At 38.0% G+C, this 20,671-nt stretch overlaps 2 protein-coding genes and 1 pseudogene across 3 annotated transcripts; 2 read left to right on the top strand and 1 right to left on the bottom strand.

Moving 5' to 3' along the window:
* Nucleotides 1-1,083: 1,083 nt before the first annotated feature.
* On the bottom strand, nucleotides 1,084-3,034 carry LOC117469860 (low affinity immunoglobulin gamma Fc region receptor II-like). The gene is made up of 4 exons (XM_034114316.1): nucleotides 2,968-3,034; nucleotides 2,587-2,841; nucleotides 1,943-2,191; nucleotides 1,084-1,857 (listed from the first exon to the last, which is right to left on the bottom strand). The coding sequence occupies exons 1-4, from the start codon at nucleotides 3,002-3,004 to the stop codon at nucleotides 1,709-1,711; spliced, it is 690 nt and encodes a 229-aa protein (XP_033970207.1). The 5' UTR covers nucleotides 3,005-3,034; the 3' UTR covers nucleotides 1,084-1,708.
* A 3,198-nt stretch (nucleotides 3,035-6,232) lies between these two features.
* On the top strand, nucleotides 6,233-16,539 carry LOC117469859 (vicilin-like seed storage protein At2g18540). 2 transcript variants are annotated; one of them, XM_034114315.1, is made up of 11 exons: nucleotides 8,538-8,841; nucleotides 8,936-9,044; nucleotides 10,215-10,369; nucleotides 10,585-10,689; nucleotides 10,805-10,852; nucleotides 11,124-11,231; nucleotides 14,411-14,512; nucleotides 14,939-14,986; nucleotides 15,173-15,286; nucleotides 15,695-15,778; nucleotides 16,153-16,539. In XM_034114315.1, exons 1-11 carry the CDS (start codon nucleotides 8,833-8,835, stop codon nucleotides 16,153-16,155), a joined length of 885 nt encoding a protein of 294 aa, XP_033970206.1. In that variant the 5' UTR covers nucleotides 8,538-8,832; the 3' UTR covers nucleotides 16,156-16,539. The 2 variants fall into 2 exon arrangements, 1 of the variants encoding a protein (XP_033970206.1); XR_004554627.1 differs by lacking the exons at nucleotides 10,805-10,852; nucleotides 11,124-11,231; nucleotides 14,411-14,512; ... (2 more) ...; nucleotides 15,695-15,778; nucleotides 16,153-16,539 and adding exons at nucleotides 6,233-6,332; nucleotides 7,619-7,960 and having other exon boundaries at nucleotides 8,548-8,841.
* Nucleotides 16,540-17,561: 1,022 nt separating this feature from the next.
* Nucleotides 17,562-20,671, top strand: part of LOC117469815 — a 117,498-nt pseudogene continuing 114,388 nt past the window's right edge.

The raw sequence follows: 20,671 nt of genomic DNA, 5'->3' as shown, positions 1-20,671 counted from the left end.
TCTTCCCCTGCTCCAAACGGTCCAAACAAGCTGTGCATATCCGGCCTCAAACTGGGCAATGTTTTGGAAGCTTTCGTCTGTGAAATGCCGGTTCTTCGAACCTCTGGAGGAGGAACACGCCGCTGCTGGTGTGGCCATAGCTCTTCGGGATTGGTCCATTTCGTTCCGGGTACCGCATGACATCAGGCGGTACCCGGAACTAAATGGAAGACTCAAATGGGCAGTGACGTATCTCCAACGAGGCCTTTTGGGGAGGTATTTTCTGTGTTAGAGTTTTACTCGCTACAGGGTGTACTTTGAGGGTTTTGACTCTGCACACCGTTTACATGCATAAAAACCTTCATAACACACAAGGGGACGGGTAATAACCGGAAAAGCATGACATGGGAGCTTTAAATAACGCAGACGAAGCTCATATCTGAGGTAGGAAGGTAAACAGACGCCTCATTTACAGCAAGTGGGCGCGGGAGGTTTTTCTTCTTCTTTTTCTCTCGGTTTTTTGGCGGATTGCAACTTTAAGGTGCATACCGCCACCTACTGTACTCGCCGTGAAGTTGTTTGCGGCCTGCCAGTAAACCCAAAGCAGAAGAAGAAGAAGTGACGTCAGCGGTTCATTTGCCTAATCCACCCCCAGGAACTCATTTTGGTGTGAATGCGATCTGCTTTAGTTCATCAGAACTAAAAGAGTTCACAGGAACAGGAAGACTCAGAGATCAGCAATTCATTTATATTAAATCACACACTTTACTTTAACTATTCAGGTTTATTTAACAGTTTAAACATGTTTTGTGGTGAAAAGACCTGCCTTTATTTCGCTGCCACTGCTTTTATAATTTACTAAATCTCCACTTTTATTGTGCAAAATATCTTTAAGAATCAACAAATATTCCACTCTTATTAATACAAAATGTGAGCATAAAATAAAAGTTTGTTGTTTTTGTTTGTCCGTGTAAATTGCCAAAATGTAAGTTTATGTAAGATGTACAAATGTATTTTATTTGTGTATGTACATGTACTGATGTAACATTTTGATATTAGCTTACGGCCATGTTAACTTCCAAATATGTTTTTAATGTCCTGTGAGAGATAATGTTTAATTTCAATGTGATCTAATTGATTAAATTATGTTTTGAACCCAAAACCAGATAAGTTAGTTTTGTTGACTGAAAACACGTTGACATGATTTCTGTTCAAATAAACACAGTTTTTTTCTTTCAGTCTACAGTCTTGTTTCTCTCTGAGGCTCACAGCCGTCCTTTGAGCTATAAGCCAAAGTTAGCATGCTAACAATCTAGCAGGTATCTACCACGTTCAAACCTCACAAGTCTTTTATATGTTATAAGTTACTTGTTTCTATAAATCCTCCTGAAGGCCTCTTTACAGATGCATTCATTTATTTATACAGACATGTCTGAGAAGCTGAAAGTATCTGGAGTCTAAAATTAAAATAAAAAAACAACATACAATCAGCTCGCCTTTTAAAATAAATGCATGCGTCAGTCAGTATCTCTGTGGTTTTTAACTTTGTCTTGAGTGTGAGAAAGTCTAGCAGCTGCTGCTCGTACCATCATGTGACACAGAGAAGTTACACACCTCACACACAACCTGAGCAGAAGAAGAGATACAATGCTGAAGAAAGTGATAATGTCCTCAGATCGTGGTGTTCATTGTCTTGATGACCAAACTATCTCTAACCTTTGTACATGAGTTATTTCTGTGTGACCCTGAGTTTCCCACAATGCAGCAGTCCCACCAGCAGCAGCAGCAGAGCCACCATCACTACGGTGAACACAGTCCTTAAGACGAGGAGGACGTGAAGGGAGTGATCCAAGGAGGGACACGTCTCTCTGTGAACAGCTGCAAACACAACACAACGTGAATATACTATAATATAAAACTCCACATATATTCTCCAAATGTTAGCTTTCATGCAATATCTCACCTCTGACAGCCAGCCAAGCTTCTGGTGATTCTCCACCGTCAGGGATGCTGCACTTGTAGAGTCCTTCTTCAGATTTAGAGACTCTTTGGATGGTGATGTTTCCTGTTGAGCTGCTCCTGATGAGGCGGCCATCTTTATAGAAGTCAGCTGACAGGATGGAGGAAGTGGTCGTCTTGTTTCTGCAGCTCAGTGTCACTGCGCTGCCCTCTCTCACAGGGAGGACGGGACTCTCCAGGATCACAGAGCCACCTGAACAACATGGAGAAAACATGTGAGGTATTTACGAAAATTGGAGAGAGGACAGAGATGACATCCTGAAATACTGTGTATGTAAAGTTAGATACATGCCTCCCTATTAGAAAGAAAACACAATGACAAGTTAATCAGAAACTAAAATGTCATGTAAAGTAGTGTTTGCACAGAGGTGAATATTAATCACAGCGCTGCCCTCTCTCACAGGCAGGACAGGACTATCCAGATAATAACTCAGAAACTCCCTTGTTTTAGTGATAAACGTGATGGCTCACTTTATGGGTGCTCGATCTGTTTAAATCTCTTCTTTTAGCTCTCTCATTGTCTTGTGTACTTTTCTGAAGATAATTAAGTACATTTCATGCAATGTACTTATGAAGCCTTTAACCCACCATTGACAGAGATGGTGACACTGTGGCTCCTTTCTCCTCCGTCAGCCTCACACCAGTAATCTCCACTATCTCCACTATAGGCTCTTTTAATGGTGCAGTATAGTACGGGGGTCCTCTCACTACAACTGGAAATAAACTCCCCAGCATCCCTGATCCCTCTCAGCTGAGTGGAGCCGTCGAGACCCTCGCAGTGAAAGGAGACTGACTCCTGTTCAAAGAGCTGCAGTCGGGTTGGAACGATACGGAAAGCTGCTTCTGATTGAAAAACAAATATAAAAACTCACTGGAAAAGTCTGACATAAATCACGTTATCAATACAATTGCAGCCCACACTGACTTTCCCTCTCAATGTGCACAGTTAGAGTAAAAAGTCCTGCTTACCGTTGTTCTGAACATGTACAACGAGGATAATGAGCATCACTGAACAGACCAAGGAAGAAAACTGAGTATTAACCATTATCTCTTTTATTAATTAGTCTATAAACAGGAAAATATCAAACTCACACGGTGTGAAGCAGAGAGCTATGACCTCCATGTTGACTTCCTGCTCAATGACTGAGCATCAGAATTAAATACATGCATGTAGATGAACACCTCCTCTTCCTGTTCAGCTTATTTCTGAGCACACACGTGACACTGTGTGTTTCTGCTCAGTGCTGTGAGGCTGACCTGAAAGTATTCATGACTTCCAGTGTTTCAATGGTTTTACTGTGTTCTGTTGAATGGGTTGAATAAAAACTGCAATAAGACTTCTGGTGTTTTACTCCACCTTTATCATAGCACAGAGATCAAGGTTGCTTGTCTATATTATGGTTTTGTCTATGGACAGTATAGGCCTTACTTTAGCAAAAAAAGGATGTCAAAAAATATGTTATCAAGGTTGGCAGGCGGGCATGTAATAATAAAACCGCATAAACATGTACAATTAAAACTGCACGCAGTGTTGAACGGGCCTTCGCATCCTTCACCAGTCGGCGGGCTCGCCAGTTGCCGTGGCGTTACATTTCCCAGCTCGGGCGGGCGGTGGTATGACTCAAGCCTCCCATATATGACCGGAGGGCCTCAGGTCCGGACTCTCGTCAGGCATATCAAGTTTGGAGCAGATCAGACAATGTTTGGTTGACACATATAAATCCTCAACATGGTGTGTTCTCCCTTGACCTACTAATTCATCGTACGAGCTATTGACTATTCCTTTGCAAGATAACATCACATGTGATATTTGGGTATTCTGTCGAGAATTGACATTGTTCTGAGTTTGTAAAAGTTTGCTAAAAAAGTTTTTTTCCAAAATGGCCGACTGCAGGGTGGGCAGGACCAATGTAACCCTATTTGAAATATGTTTGCAATCGTAAGAGCAATGTGTTTACCAAGTTTTGTGAATATTAGACAAACCGAGTAGTTTTGGGTAATTTGTCACATAAATCGTCAAATATTGTACGTTATCCCTTCACCTACGAGCTCCCCATTTCAGCTATCAACTATTCCTTTGCAATTAAGCATCACATTGGATATACACTTAACCCAGTCTGAATTAGAATTTCTTCAAACTCCCTATACTAGGAGAAGTTTGTAAAATATTGCTAAAAACGCAGGTAAAACGCATATATTTCACAATGACCGACATCCGGTTGGTGGGGCTGGTTAAAGACAACTTGAAATATGTTCACAATAATAACAGCAATGTGTATGCCAAATCTGATGAGTATTAGAGAATCTATATGCAAGTAGCTTTGAATAGTTTGACACATATAAATCATCAAAAACGATTTGTTTTCCTTGAGCCTAAGGCCGAGCTATTTTTGCTATCGACTATTCCTTCTCAATTTACAATTTTCCAAATGGCCAACTTCCTGAGGGGCGGGGCTAAAGAAAGCCAATGAGTAATATGTCCGCAATGACATGAGCAATGTGCATGCAAAATGTTGTGCATATCGGAGAAACTCTATGTGACTACCACACATTAGGGGGCGCTACTGAACTATTTTCACCAAACATTCAGAATTGTTTGTACATTCTCCAGAAGGTCATGGATTGTGACATGTGTACCAAGTTTCTGGACAGTCACCCATTCCAAATTGAACAAACTAATTTAATGCATCATAAGCCACGCCCAAATTCCTCAAACTTTATGACCTGGCAGAATACAGTAAATGCTCGACCTGAGAGTAAACGTGTCAAATTTTGTAAAATTTGGTCCATCCGTTTTTGAGTAATACATTTGTAGTGTTTTTGGCGCCCCCTATGGTCCATAATTGAAAATGCTTTGTTTTGCCTATTTTCCAAGAAAGACTGAACATATCCACTAAAATTTGTGATAATTGGATAAATTGTTGATGAGTTATGAGCATTTATTTCCAGGCCCCGCCTTTTTGCGAAGACGTTTTGATTAACGGCCGCCATGTTTTCCGACTGACCTTGCTATTTTTTCATGGAAACATGTCTGACCCTCCGCAGATGCTGTATACCACATTTGGTGTTGATAAACTCAAAATTCTAAATTAAAGTAAATATGTTTCTGTTTTTTTGTAGAGCAGGCCCAGCCGGATATGTGTGCAAAATGTCAGGTCAATCGGACTAAGGGTGCGCGCTTGGTACGTTTTCATAAATTTGATTTTCATAGGTGGCGCTAGCGAGCAAGGTGGCAACTGTTGACCTATTCACTGCAGAACGTCTGTGTCAAATTATAGACTGATCAAACCATGGGAAGGGCCTCAAAAATGCATTCTCGTGTGAGAAGAATAATAATATGAATAATAATAATCTCTTCAATAACAATAGGTTTCCTCTCACGCTGGTGCTCTGGCCCTAATTAAGCTGTTTGATTTCAGTCAGTGTGGACCTGAGAAACAAGTCCTGCTCTGCCCCCTGCAGCAAGAAAACTGATATTACACCTGCCTCATAAACACTCCTCTTCTACAAAGTTGACAAGGAATCAAAGAACCATGTTTATAAGTTACCTGGCAACAGGCTCAAAGTCCAGAATCTGAAAATGTTAATCATTAGTGAATTATTGAGGTCAAAGCTTTTCAGACATCTGGAAACAGGTACGGCAGCTTGTGAATTTCTTTTGTTACACATGTTTTAACTTATATTTTAGAAAAACAGACCTCAAGAATAGTTTGTAGAAGATACAAAATGTCTTTTAATAGCCTTTGTGTTGGTTCAAATGTTTTATACACATATAAATGTCATTCAGTTCTGATCTGGGAGCGGTGTCCTTAAATGCAAAACTGAAACGCCGACCTCAATGTACAGGGTATGACAAAGAAAATCCATCTATGTTTGACACAAAAACAGATTTAACAAACAGATACATAGAGAAATACTATTTATAATTATTATAAGGTCTAAGTCTAACCCGATGCAGTTTTAAAACATGCACTTCAGAATTGCACTACTGTGTTTGTTCTGATTTGTTTAGTCTTATTTTTATTGTGTTGCATATTTAACTAATCTACAACTGCATTTCCACTGCCTTTCAGACTGATGAATCACAAAGATACCTTTATTTTTGAAGGAGCACCGACAAGGTTTTTACATGTTCACCCATCTCTTGACTTTGACCCATACTAGGTACTAAAATATAGGATGAACATTTAAATCATGTTTGTATACACTGTATGTACTGGTTTATTTTCAGAGCTGCAGGATGCTTCTCCAGACTGACAGACTGTCCTCTCAGTTTCCACTCAGACCTCTCAGTGTTTTGGTTTTCTATCTGCTCCTCACACACTCCTGTAGAGGTAACACACACACCAATACAGTCATGAACTCACATGAGACTTTTGGATTGAATGCTGATGATATGGGCATTGATATATTTTATTAAATGTTAAGATTGCTATTGAGTAAGTTTCTTAAATGCAGGCGCCAACCCCAGGTCTGAAAAGTTAATAAAATATCCAGCAGGGGGCTGATCTGTTTTTAAAAAGAAGTCAGATTGTATAGGAGTGTATGAGAGGATGAGCATACTGCAACCTGATTTATTACCTCAGTGAACATTTTCAAGTTTTCTACAATACAGCATGATATAGATTTTTTTAATTATGGTTCAATAAAGAGTAAAATACACATAAAGGCAAGGTCATACGTGTGAATAAAGGCGAATGACATTCAGCTTTGATAAGATTTGAACTCTGAGTGAAGCAAAGATACAAATGTACTTGGCCACCTAAAGTGAATGTGTTTTCATACCGTTTGCTTGCATAGGAAAGTGAACAGGATGCGATAAAGTTGGGGTGCTTTAATGCAATAGTAACAATTCTGATTGCATATAAGTCTTTTAAAATATGAGCCTATTTCTCACTTGATTCATTACCTCGGTGAACATTTTCCTAATGACTTTATTGTCTGAAATGATAGTTTTAGGTTGTTCTTTAATCAGCATAATGTTCATTTGGTTTATGATGGTCAGTAAAATAGACGGAAAAGCAGGCTATGCTTCTGGGCTTCCTTGTGATTGAAAGGTCTCTACCACAGCATTATATGATTGTATAGTTCTAAAAGCTACAAACTGCTTTAGTGACAGTTAAAAATGGTGGCATTCATGTTTTAAACTGTACAAGGTCTCTTTTTAATAAATTGAATAAATAAGCAAAGTTTATCTCTCCTTATATATATATCGTATCAATGATTAAGCCTGTCCCATAATAATAAATGCAGTTTTTGGGGCTTTAAGAGATGATTTTGCACTCAGTCTCTCAAGGTGTAACAACACAGCCAGTCCTAAAGTACATCTTATTGTTTAATAACTATAACAGGGTTTTTTTTGTGCATGAAGTTATTGTGTATTGTTAAATGCAGATCGTTGTAGTTGTAATTTATCATAAATTATAATTTTTTGCCAATACAGCATGATGTTCATTTAGTAAACTATGGTCCCACTCAAGTTAAAAAGACGATTAAGCAGGATACGCTTTAGTAAAGCTCACCAATAGGGTCTTAACCTTTATCTCAACAGCTTTGAGCAATACTTTTTAAATGTTATAAATAAACAAAACTTTATTAAAACACATCCATTTCTCTCCAGGTCAGTCTCAGTTAATCGGTCCTCCTCAGCCTATAGTGGCAACACTTGGACATGATGTGATTTTGCCGTGTCACCTGGAGCCTGAGATGGATGTTACTGCAGACACGTTGGAGTGGACGAGATCCGACTTAAACCCAATATATGTCAACGTGTTGCGTGCTGGTCAGGACCTCCAAAAGACCAGAAATCCTTCCTACAAAGGGAGAACCTCGCTGTTCAGAGATGAGCTGAAGCATGGGAACATTTCACTGAAACTCTCCAAAGTACAACTCTCTGATCTGGGAACGTATAAATGTGATATTCCTCTAAAGCATAAACAATCATCTGTTAAGCTAGTTTTTGGTAAGTACCCTCAGAGTTTGTGTTCATGGTGGAGTTTGGTGTATGCTTTGTCAAGGATGCAGTATTTATCTTTTAGAACCTTTAGAAAGACCTAACGGCAACCAGTCGGTGTTAGTCATGGTTACCAACATTTCAGTATTTCAATATTTGTACGATGATTATTTGCAAAACTGAATTTATTTAGAAAGCTTATTGGCAACATGAATGTCAGGTACTTGATTTCTATGGTTTTAAACTACTCAGTACAGGGGTCATAAACCAGTTTCATTTCAAAATACATTTCAAATAAAGTATTAAGAATTAAGTGGTTACCTAAGAGAGGCAACTGAAGACTTTGAAGGTGAGTAATATAGAAAAACATTTAATTAATAAAAACATCACGCTATATAATCATAATGTAAAGCTATAAAAAAGCAGAGAGCTTTTAAACATGTACATAATTCAACAAATGCATTTATGCAGGAATGTTAGTTATTAGCCTTGCACACATTTCAATTAGCAAATTTTTTTATTATTAATTATTGTGCAAAGTGTCAGTATTTTGCTCCCACTGACACTCCTGTTATAAACATTTCTCTTATGTTCAGCATCCAGTCCTTCCTCTCCGCCTGTCATCAGTTTATCAGGGCTGGACGGTCAGAGCGGAGGAGTGGTGTTGCAGTGTGAGTCTGCAGGCTGGTATCCGGAGCCTGAGGTGTTGTGGCTGGACGCTGAGGGGAAGCTCCTCTCTGCTGGACCTCCAGAGACAGTCAGAGGTCCTGATGACCTCTATACTGTCAGCAGCAGAGTGACTGTGGAGAAGAGACCCAGCAGCAGCTTCACCTGCAGAGTCCAGCACCACAACACCACCCGCACCACACAGACGCACTTCCATGTTCCAGGTAGACTAAATGTTCCTTTAACATGTTTTAGTTTTGAATATCTGAGGTCTATTTTTACATAAATGCTGCGATGTCCTGTGTTTTATCATTTCAGATGATTTCTTTAAGCTCCAGTCCTGTCATTATTGGTCTGGCCGTCAGTTTGGCTGTTTGCATTCTGTTGATTTCCTTTTTTGTGTGGAAGTGGAGACAAAACATATACAGTGAGTCACTAATGAATTGCAGTGCTTTGTGAAGGTCTACTTATACTCATGTGTGAGGTTCTTTTTTCATATACCAGCAATTCATTTCCCCCGTCAAAGAATAGAGGACCACAGGACAGATTTTAGATCATTTATTATAATGAATAAATTACAATTAAAATACTAAAATAGATCTATTTATAAAATGGTTAAAAACAACAAGGTAATGATAAAAGGTAATAAAACACTAGTTAAAATAGCTAAAATAACACTTCAAGGTAAAACTGGTTGGAATCAAGACCAAGCAGAATGTTGTCTTTTAAAACTGTCAATTACATTTCATTTAGCTGACGTTTTTATCCAAAGCGACTTACAATGACCAATTACAGGGACATTCTCCCTGGAGTAACTAAGGACTAAGTGCCTTACTCAAGGGCACACTAGTGGTGTTGTTCCAGGCGGGAATTGAACTCACAACCTTCCGATCTTCAGCCCACCTCACTATCCATTAGAACACCACTATCCCAATAGGCGCTTTCACACTTTTTATATACTTTAAAACTTTTCCCAGGAATAGTTCAGATAGTTCTTGGGATTTTGTGTTCACACCAAAAAGATCTGGAACTTGAACCTAGTTTTTGCGAAGCTTTTCACCCCCAGATAGTCCCTGCTAGAGAGCAGGGACTTTCCCGGGGAGAAAAAGTTGGTTTGTCCAGTCAGACGCATTCGTTTCCAATCATGCGAATCCCAGGTAAAAACAAACCAGATTCACAGGTAAAATAATGCAATTATCACTCCATTAAAAACCACACAGCACAAGTAAAACCATGCAATGATTATTATAAAATCACACCTTAGAAGTCAATAAAATATATACATGTTGATTAAAACCAAACTTGAATAAATAATTAAAACATGCACATTTTGGGATTTCAGGCAAATATAAGTGAATTTTACACTATACTCCGACAGTCACATGGTTTATGGTTTTGCAATGAATTGTGTTCATTACAGTTATGATGGTCAAAATATCAGTATTTTATAGGTCATGGTGTTAATAAACCATATGGTGGTTTGTTTTAAATTAATAGCCAAATATACAGTACAATATAGCTAATTATTGAATGAAATGTCTCTTACACTATAATGCCTCATTATAGTTCAACTAAATGTCAACTTTATTTCACACAGGAAAGCTTTTGCATGAAGTTGATAGAGGAGAAAAGAAGAACCGCTTTAAAGCTGAAGATCAGTGTGTCACTGAAGAAGAAAGAGGACAGCTGATGACAGCTCACACTGTGTATATGGAGGTTTTGAAGGGAGATTTGGAAAAGAAGAGTGAAAAGGTAAGAATTGAAACTGGACACTAATTTTGGTCTATTCACCCTTATAATACATCAACATCTGTTAAAGTTTCTTAATATTGTTGTCCAAATTATAGACAGGACTAAGTTACAGTGCAGGTCCAAGTGGAGACCAAATCAAGACAGTCTTTTTTTTAAATATTAAATGTGAATGAATTCATATGTTTTCTCTCTGAATCTTCTTGCTGTTCTTTCAGGTTAAAACAAAGAAAAACGAGCTGCCGAATCTCCTTAATGAGAAACAGAAGTCCGAGTTTGAGCTACAGTCCCTGAAAGATGAGCTGGAGAGCAAAAACACAAAGGTTCCTTCATGTCTAGATCTTGAATCTGATTTTTTTTATTGAAATCACAAAAATGATTATAACTTGCAATTATCACATTATGTAATGTACTACTCATGTTCTTCTCCTCTCACAGCTGGAGAAATTACAGACCTCATTTGGCAGCTTACAAAGTCATCATCCTGTAAGTGGGCATGATTTAAGCACATTATGTATTATATTTATATATTATAATATGCTGTATATGATATACAAGAGTTCCTCAATTACAAACGATCAAACAGCCACAAGCCTGAAATCATGCTACACAGGAACATTTTTCAATGATATGCAGAATTTCTTTTTGTATTAAGAGCTGAGCTTTCTCATTTGATATTTAGAAAAATCTGATGCTTAGATTTTTTGAAAGAGGGTTCCTTCTACAATAAAAATCACATTTCTTAATAATGATCCAGTCTCGCAAAACTGGAGAACAGAAGGAAAAGAAAGCTGAGCAGAAAGTGAAGACACTGAAAAAGAAGCTCGATGCTCAACAGGAGGAAACAGACACCAAAATAAAAGAGGTTTGTAATTTATTTATTTTAAAACTGTTTTCAGGCACAATCTTCTTTGTTTTATATATTTACGTAATGTTTTGCGGAGGTGTTTGTAGCAGACTATAATAATTTCTGTTTTAACCATGTCAACATCAAAAATACAAGTTTTTAAGTCTTTAAAAGGAGATATCCTGCTGATGTTCAGGTTGATATTAGTATTTAAGGTGGGGTAGGTAAGTTTGAGAAACCGGCTCGAGATACACTTGTTATATTTCATGGAATGCTCTTAACATCCCGATAGCAATGAATATCTGAAGTGCTTTGACAAAAAATCCATTAAAAAATTTGATCTGTGGAAGCTGTAGTACTGTAAAAAGTACGACTAATCCAGTAATCCAGCCGGCCCGGCTAAAATAACTGGATGGCCTACCTGCCTGTCAGCCTTCCATCTGTGCACAAACTTATCTTGTGCCCTCATTGGTCATGTGCGCGTTCGTGTGTGTTGGAGGAGGGGCTCTGTAAGGAAGTAGCAGATTTCTTCCGGCTGTGTATTTTCAAATTCTAGCGCACTCGAGCTGGTTTCTCCAAAATTACCTACCCCACCTTTAAGTGCCTCTATTGAGACATGTCTCCATGTTTTAAGGCTCTGTTGTGATTGGTCAACCGCTTAGAGATGTCCCGCCCTTTAGCCTATCACGTACAATGTGTCGGAGCGCTAGCCCAAGGGAGTGCGAGTGTTACATACTGGGAGAGAAACTCCCTCTGGAGGGAACACATGGATTTAAAGTAACTAATTGAAAGTACATTTACTCAAGTACTGTACTTAAGTATAATTTTGAGGTACTTGTACTTTACTTGAATATTTCCATGTTATGCTACTCTATACTAGCAGGAGAGGAATCTTTAAAGTAGAGACACTACATACTGATATACACCTGAACATCAGCAGGAGAGGACTCTTTAAAGTAGAGACACTACATACTGATATACACCTGAACATTAGCAGGAGAGGACTCTTTAAAGTAGAGACACTACATACTGATATACACCTGAACATCAAGCAGGAGAGGACTCTTTAAAGTAGAGACACTACATACTGATATACACCTGAACATCAGCAGGAGAGGACTCTTTAAAGTAGAGACACTACATACTGATATACACCTGAACATCAAGCAGGAGAGGACTCTTTAAAGTAGAGACACTACATACTGATATACACCTGAACATCAGCAGGAGAGGACTCTTTAAAGTAGAGACACTACATACTGATATAAACCTGAACATCAAGCAGGAGAGGACTCTTTAAAGTAGAGACACTACATACTGATATACACCTGAACATCAGCAGGAGAGGACTCTTTAAAGTAGAGACACTACATACTGATATACACCTGAACATCAGCAGGAGAGGACTCTTTAAAGTAGAGACACTACATACTGATATACACCTGAACATCAAGCAGGAGAGGACTCTTTAAAGTAGAGACACTACATACTGATATACACCTGAACATCAAGCAGGAGAGGACTCTTTAAAGTAGAGACACTACATACTGATATACACCTGAACATCAGCAGGAGAGGACTCTTTAAAGTAGAGACACTACATACTGATATACACCTGAACATCAGCAGCAGAGGATTCTTTAAAGTAGAGACACTACATACTGATATACACCTGAACATCAAGCAGGAGAGGACTCTTTAAAGTAGAGACACTACATACTGATATACACCTGAACATCAGCAGGAGAGGACTCTTTAAAGTAGAGACACTACATACTGATATACACCTGAACATCAGCAGGAGAGGACTCTTTAAAGTACAGACACTACATACTGATATACACCTGAACATCAGCAGCAGAGGATTCTTTAAAGTAGAGACACTACATACTGATATACACCTGAACATCAGCAGGAGAGGACTCTTTAAAGTAGAGACACTACATACTGATATACACCTGAACATCAGCAGGAGAGGACTCTTTAAAGTACAGACACTACATACTGATATACACCTGAACATCAGCAGCAGAGGATTCTTTAAAGTAGAGACACTACATACTGATATACACCTGAACATCAGCAGGAGAGGACTCTTTAAAGTAGAGACACTACATACTGATATACACCTGAACATCAGCAGGAGAGGACTCTTTAAAGTACAGACACTACATACTGATATACACCTGAACATCAGCAGCAGAGGATTCTTTAAAGTAGAGACACTACATACTGATATACACCTGAACATCAGCAGCAGAGGACTCTTTAAAGTAGAGACACTACATACTGATATAGACCTGAAACCATATCTAAATATAAGAGTCTGTCAAATAAACCCCACAATGTTCAACTTTGTTTTCTCATTAAACAAAAGTACAGGTTTAAAGTCCTTAAATAACACAAATGTCCCCCAGTGTAAGGAATAACAGTGATAGGAATATATTGTGACGAAGTGAACACTGACCTGAGTTCTGGGGGTCTCTTTGTTCTCCTCCATGCTGCTCTCAGTGCTCCTTCTCCTGCTGGGTCTCTGAAATAAGTATTAACACTGCAGTCAACACAAAACCAATCTACAGCTAAGAAGTAGCTTAACAGCAGAGGTGGGAAGAACATTTACTCAAGTACTGTACTTAAAGGTAGGGTAGGTAAGAATGGAGAAACCAGCTCGAGTGCGCTAGAATTTGAAAGTACACAGCCGGAAAAAATATGCCCCTTCCTTCAGACTTCCTTACAGAGCCCCTCCTCCAACACACACGAACGCGCACATGACCAATGAGGGGACGAGATAAGTTTGTGCACAGATGGAAGGCTGACAGGCAGGTAGGCCATCCAGTTATTTTAGCCGGGCCGGCTCAGATGATTGGTCGTGCTTTTTACAGTACTACGGCTGTAAAAAGATCTGAGTTGTTTAACTCAAGTACAAGATCTGAGTTGTTCTACTTTAACTCAAGCACAAGATCTGAGTACTTCTACTTTAACTGAATACTAAAAATGTAACTTATGGATTCTTTTTTTATATATTTTACCTAAAGGAATCCTAAATAAGTTAATGGAATAGGTCCCAGTACAGAACCTTGCAGGACACCATGACTTCTTTTTGTTTACATATTCCATGATGTAAATGTGTTGACCCTGCCCTAATATATCAAATCCAATTATATTAAAGTTGGTCTCTCTTTTTCTTTTACTCCCAGTTTGAACGCAAGAAAGCTGAAGTCCAGCAGCTCCAGGAGGACATTCAGAGGATAAAGGCCAACCTGCAGATTACGACGGAGGATCTGGAGTCCAACTTTGCTGTATCTATTGAGATATCTGTTCTAATTTAATGAAAAGAAACCATTGTCTCTGTGTTAACGTTTTGAGCGTCCTGGTTTGTGGGAGAGAAACTCCCTTTTGAGGGAACATAGGGATTTTAGCCTTTGCATTGCATTACATGTCATGTTAGACGCTTTTACCCAAAGTGACTTATACATTCAATACTGTGGAGCAATTTGGCGTAAAGTGTCTTGCCCAGGGACCCAACGACATGCTGACTGCAGTGGGATTTGAATCAGTGCTTCCTTGATCCAAAGATCAACGCACTGAGCCACAGCCTCCCTTTGCAGACTATTTACATGCACACAAATAGAACACACTACAGGAGAGGGAAAACCCCAAAAAGCAGAATAATAGTTTTGAAAAAAATCTAATATAATTAGGTCTCTTTCTCCCTTTCTACACAGTTGAAAAGAAGCCAAGCAGGTCAAGCCAGTGTTTCTAAGTCTTCTTCAGTAAGTTGTCACGTTGTGGAATTTATCAACTTTATGGTTTTCTAACATCAACCAACTTTCCAAAGGTGCACATTTGACTTTATTGAGAGTAATTCTTTTTTTGTACTGGTTCTGTTGTGGAACTGTTCTTAAATGTACTTGGAGAATGTGAAAAATGTCTTTCATTGTCTCTCCTCCCTTTTTTAGATAAGACGGATGATGGTTTCCGGACGGAAGTTTGAGGAGGAGCAGCAGAGGAGGGAGGAAGCTGAGAAAGAAGTTCACGTCCTAAAGGAGAAGCTGCTGCATAACAACATAGAGGTGTGTGTTGTTTTCTCTTCTGAAAGTAATTCACAGTGACCTTACTCCTGCTTGCGATCAATAAGAGGTACTGTGACTAATGAACCAAATCATCAGTTCAAATGAAATGAGGAAAAGTAACAGCTGAATGTATATTTATTTATCATTTATTAAGACTAATGAACAGCTGAAGGAGGCACAGGGTCAGGAGAAAGATACACATATACTGTTGAAGCAAATGTATCAATAAAATACACAAACACACTTATTTTTATAGTATTCAAGTTTTCTCTCTTTCTCTCTGCCGGTTATTCCTCACTATTCTACTCTGACTAACAAAGACAGCTCTGTGACTTATCTCGGTCTGAAAGTCCAGCTATAAAGAGTTTATCTGGAGGTCTCTCTTCTTCTGTCTGTGTCTCCTCTCAGGTGGAGAGACTACAGGCTGATCTGCAGAGACTCACAGAGGAGAAGAGGAGGAGGGAAGAGGAGCTGAAGGAGGAGACTCAAGAGGTTCATCTTTTATTGATGATTTTACTTTCCACCTATTAGTTTGTTAAAGTTTAAATCTCATGAACTTGATACTTGGTGTTTGTTATGTTGTGTCACATATAGACACCTCCCCCAGTAAGAAACATGTCCGTCATCTTGTCTGGAAACCAAGCAAGAGTAAAGAAGCTCCTGAAACACGTCTTCAGTCCAAAATGAAGTCAATAATACAGTTTCATATTCATGTGTTTTTGAGCAGAGTCTGTGATCAAGGAGAACATCAAGCAGATTTTTGGCATTAAAAATATGATGCAGATCAGGAACTAGCTTTCATCAGGACCAGGATTTTATGTTCACTAAAGAATGTTCAAATGTCTCTATCTCTCTTTACAACCCAGTGACTGAAGAAGCTCCAGGAGGAGAAGAGAGGCAGAGAGGAAGCTGAGAATGAACTGAAGGACCCAAAGGAAGAGGTGGAGAGCAGGAAAAAACCATGAGACAAGTTACCACATTATAAACAATATAAACGTTAAACATCAGCATGACTCAGATTGATGCTCAGTGAAGAGAATCACACATTTTAACGTTATTATTTTGGTCTATTCAACAATTGAAAGCGTCTTTTGTTTAAATGGTGTGAACAGCCTTTGTTTTATATAATTTAAGAAAACATCTCAAACATTGAGCTTTTATAAAGACAAAAGGTGAGCTAATGCAAGTTAGCAATATAAAAGTTTTTGGTTTCTCAGTAACTTTTATTTGTTTATGTTTGCTAGATTTATAATGTATATTTGATCTTAACATATTTGTTTTTCTATTTTTTTTATTCTGTCATAATCTTACCGACTACTGAATTTTCTGTAATGAACAGATTCAACTGTGTTTTATTTTGAAAATCATTGGTGATCATTTACAGTTCTGATGGTTTTTGCTTTGGATGCATCAACTTCCAAATATGTTTTATATATATACTGTATATATATATATATGAGAAATAACTTTCAATGTATGTGGTAGAGTTGTATGTGTACATTTTAATTATGTTTTTTCAAAATCATTTGACAACATTTTTTGTTCACTAGAACCACTTTTTTTAAGTTTAAAGACAAGTCTGTCGTCTGTCATGTAAGATTAATAATTATTATCAAATTATTAAACTCCATTAAGATGTTGCTGATCATTCTCTGTAGCTTGTTCACTACCAGAAATACAACATATTGTCCTTTAATAAATTCATATGTTTTAAATAAATGTATAGATTAGAGCAGTATGTCGCACATTTCTGAACAATTTGTTACTCATTCATTACTAAGAATTTAAAATGTATTAAAAGTAATGTAGAAATATATTGAGTCCATAATAATACTAATTACAGAGGGTTACTAGGTTATTTTTTATGGCACATTTATTTTCTAAAACAAAAAACATTTAAATTCTGTCTTACCCGTCTCATCTGTATCTTTCTATATATATTATATTATCATTATTATTATCATTATTATTATTATCATCATTATAATTATTATCATTATTACTATTATCATTATTACTATCATCATTATTATTATCATTATTATTATTATTATTATTATCATTATTACTATTATCATTATTACTATTATTATTATCATTATTATTATGTATTATTATTTATTTAATTCCAGTTGTTTTTATCTATTTTTCATACTTTTCTTTATTCATTTATTCACCACCAGCCGGCAGTGTCTTGTTTGTAGTCTCCAGTGAAAGGCTGTTTAAATAAATAAACTACACTCCCCATGATGCATTGCGCAGCGGTCCGTTGCCATGATACAGCACTCAGACGCTATCAGACGTTGCTAACAGCCGTTGATGCAGATTTACGGAGTTTATAGCGAATGTAACGTGTTTAAGAGACTTTTAAAACACACACAAAGGGTTAGTTTATCCTTACAGGTGATTTTATCCGAGCTGTTTTCCGTTAAACCGTGGTTTTGTCGCCGTGGACGGATTTAAGGCCTCCTGTGGTTCGGTTTGTGTTTAGCTTGTTATGCTATGTGGCTAATCGCTAAACATAAATAAAGGGATGTTAATGTGCTTATGACTTAATCAGGATACAGAAAAGAAGGTAACTATATTTGATTATAATTACGTTACAAAAACAAGCAATCAGATTACTGTTACATTCTTTAAAAACGTGGATTACGAGCACTCTTACGATACATTTTGAAATACAGATATAGATATTAAAGGTAGACGTAATGCCTTCATTTCCGTTTTGCTTTTTATTTCGGCTACTTCCATTCTTTGAGTTGTTTAATGCAGCACATGGACACCTGATTTATGAAACAAAAACACTGTGTTTCCTTGAAATTGAAGCTTAAAATCAAACAGCATTATAGTAGTCTGTGTAGTCTTGCCTTCATTTGAGATGACACTCATATCTCAAGTATAAAAAACACTTATGTTGTGTCTTGTATAGATATGTACAAAGTAGCAGGAAATGGAAATACTCAAGTAAAGTACAAGTATATACAAGTTTATATGAATGGTCTTTATTTGAACTGCTGGTATATTGAAAAGGAATACTTTGTTTTTTTAGTAAATTAGTAATATTATCCCATAATTTTTGCAACATCATTTTTGTTCCTTTCTGTAATAGATTATTATACTACTTATTATATTTTGTATGTATTCTTTATTAGAGCAACTGTCACATTTCAAACCTTTATTTAACCAGATGGTTAACCAGAGCAACTGTCACAAAACCACATGTTCCCATAGGATACAAATCGGCTTTCATTTGTAGCTTGTGAATTTACTCCAGGTGGAAATAAAGTCTGATTTAAGACTTGATTATATTTCACATCATTCATCCAGATCTGTAAAGTAACTAAAGGTATTAAATACATGTAGTGGAGGCGAAGTACACAATTTACCTATGAACTGTAGAGGAGTAGAAGTAGCATACAATGTAAATACTCAAGTAAAGTACAAGTACCTCTATAGTTGTGCTTAAGTACAGTACTTGAGTAAATGCACTTCCCACCTCTGCTGTTAAGCTACTTCTTAGCTGTAGATTGGTTTTGTGTTGACTGTAGTGTTAATACTTATTTCAGAGACCCAGCAGGAGAAGGAGCACTGAGAGCAGCATGGAGGAGAACAAAGAGACCCCCAGACCTCAGGTCAGTGTTCACTTCATCACAATATATTCCTAACACTGTTATCCCTTACACTGGGGTACATTTGTGTTATTTAAAGGAGACATGTCATGCTTTTCCGGTTATTACCCGTCCCCTTGTGTGTTATGAAGGTTTTTATGCATGTAAACGGTGTGCAGAGTCAAAACCCTCAAAGTACACCCTGTAGCGAGTAAAACTCTAACACAGAAAATACCTCCCCAAAACGCATCGTTGGAGATACGTCATTGTCCATTTGATTCTTCCGGGTACGGGATGATGTAATCCCGTACCCGGAACGAAATGGACCAATCCGTGGAGCCGTTACGTTAAGCCCCCGCTGATTGGTCCAAATTGACCAATCCACGGACTTCCTCACACACACACACAGTGCAGGCAGCTCTGCTGATTTCTCCTCCCTGGCTGCAGGCTGATAACAGACAGTTGGGATTCTCTCTGCAGACCCATTCTCTCTGCAGACCCATTCTCTCTGCAGACCCATTCTCACAGCGTTTATCAACCTTTTTCTTACTCATTATCAAGCCACACTTATTGTTTTTACTTCGGCTGTGACTTTGTGTGTGCTCAGGATGAGTTTGGCTGTGTTTCGCTGTGTATCGCTAAACAAGGAAACAACACCTCCACGGAGCTCAGCGCGATTCACAACGTCCCGACCAATCAGAGCACACTGTGCTCACAGGGAGGGTGGGGGCTGGAGCTATTGGAGCTACAACGAGCCGTTAAAGGCAGAGAGTGAAATTCAGTGAATACACGTAGTTTACAGAGATGCTGTATGAGAAACCAATGTGAGTTTGGAAAATTGCACAATATAAATCTATTCTAGTAGACCTCAACAATGGAATTATGATCAGTGGAAATGGCCATGACATGTCTCCTTTAAGGACTTTAAACCTGTACTTTTATTTAATGAGAAAACAAACTTGAACATTGTGGGGTTTATTTGACAGACTCTCATATTTAGATATGGGTTCAGGTGTATAACGCCAGTTTCTAAGCAATCTTTGCGATTTATAAAAAACAAACTTGACGGGAAAATGTGCGGTCCTCCACGCAAACTCTGAAGCCATGAGTACGCGCTACGCACAAACACGGGAGAGACGAGAAACTGCGACACCGTTGGCAGAAGGGAGAATGGAGAGAAATATGTTTAAATAATACCATGAATAAAATATTACCTCTCATGTATCATATATGAAGAATTAATTTTCAAAAATGGATTAAAGCCAATCTTAAAATTATTAAACAAACGCCGCTTTGAGACTCCTCAGTGCACACAAAAACATAACTTGGAGAAATAAATAAATACGGAAATGTTATTGAAAACTACCTCGAATATGTTATGTATTCTCATAAATGATGCGGTAAGCAGAAAAACAGAATTACTTTAAACTGACGCCGTTTTGCTTTTCTATAGGTTGTATATAGGTTGTATAAATACTTGATAAGTCGCTCGTAAAACACAGGAGGTATGGAAACTAAGAACACCATAATGTCACTGTCAATTGTACAGCTAATATAACACAACACATTAGTTGTATTTCCTTTAACTGGTGGATATAGAGTTGCTGCGGGGAGGGGTTAAGACGCACAGGCTGCAGTGGAGACGCTGCGCACAGCTAATCGACAGCTGGAACACAAACCACGAAAGAAATCCAAGATCCAGTCGTCATGACTCCACTCCGGAGGGATTCCCCCATAATTTCTTACAGTTTCTCATCATAGGGGGGTCTCCTGTCCC

Source organism: Trematomus bernacchii, unplaced genomic scaffold (assembly GCF_902827165.1).
Source record: "Trematomus bernacchii unplaced genomic scaffold, fTreBer1.1, whole genome shotgun sequence".
NCBI lineage: Eukaryota > Metazoa > Chordata > Actinopteri > Perciformes > Nototheniidae > Trematomus > Trematomus bernacchii.
This window is presented reverse-complemented; position numbering and strand designations above follow the sequence as displayed.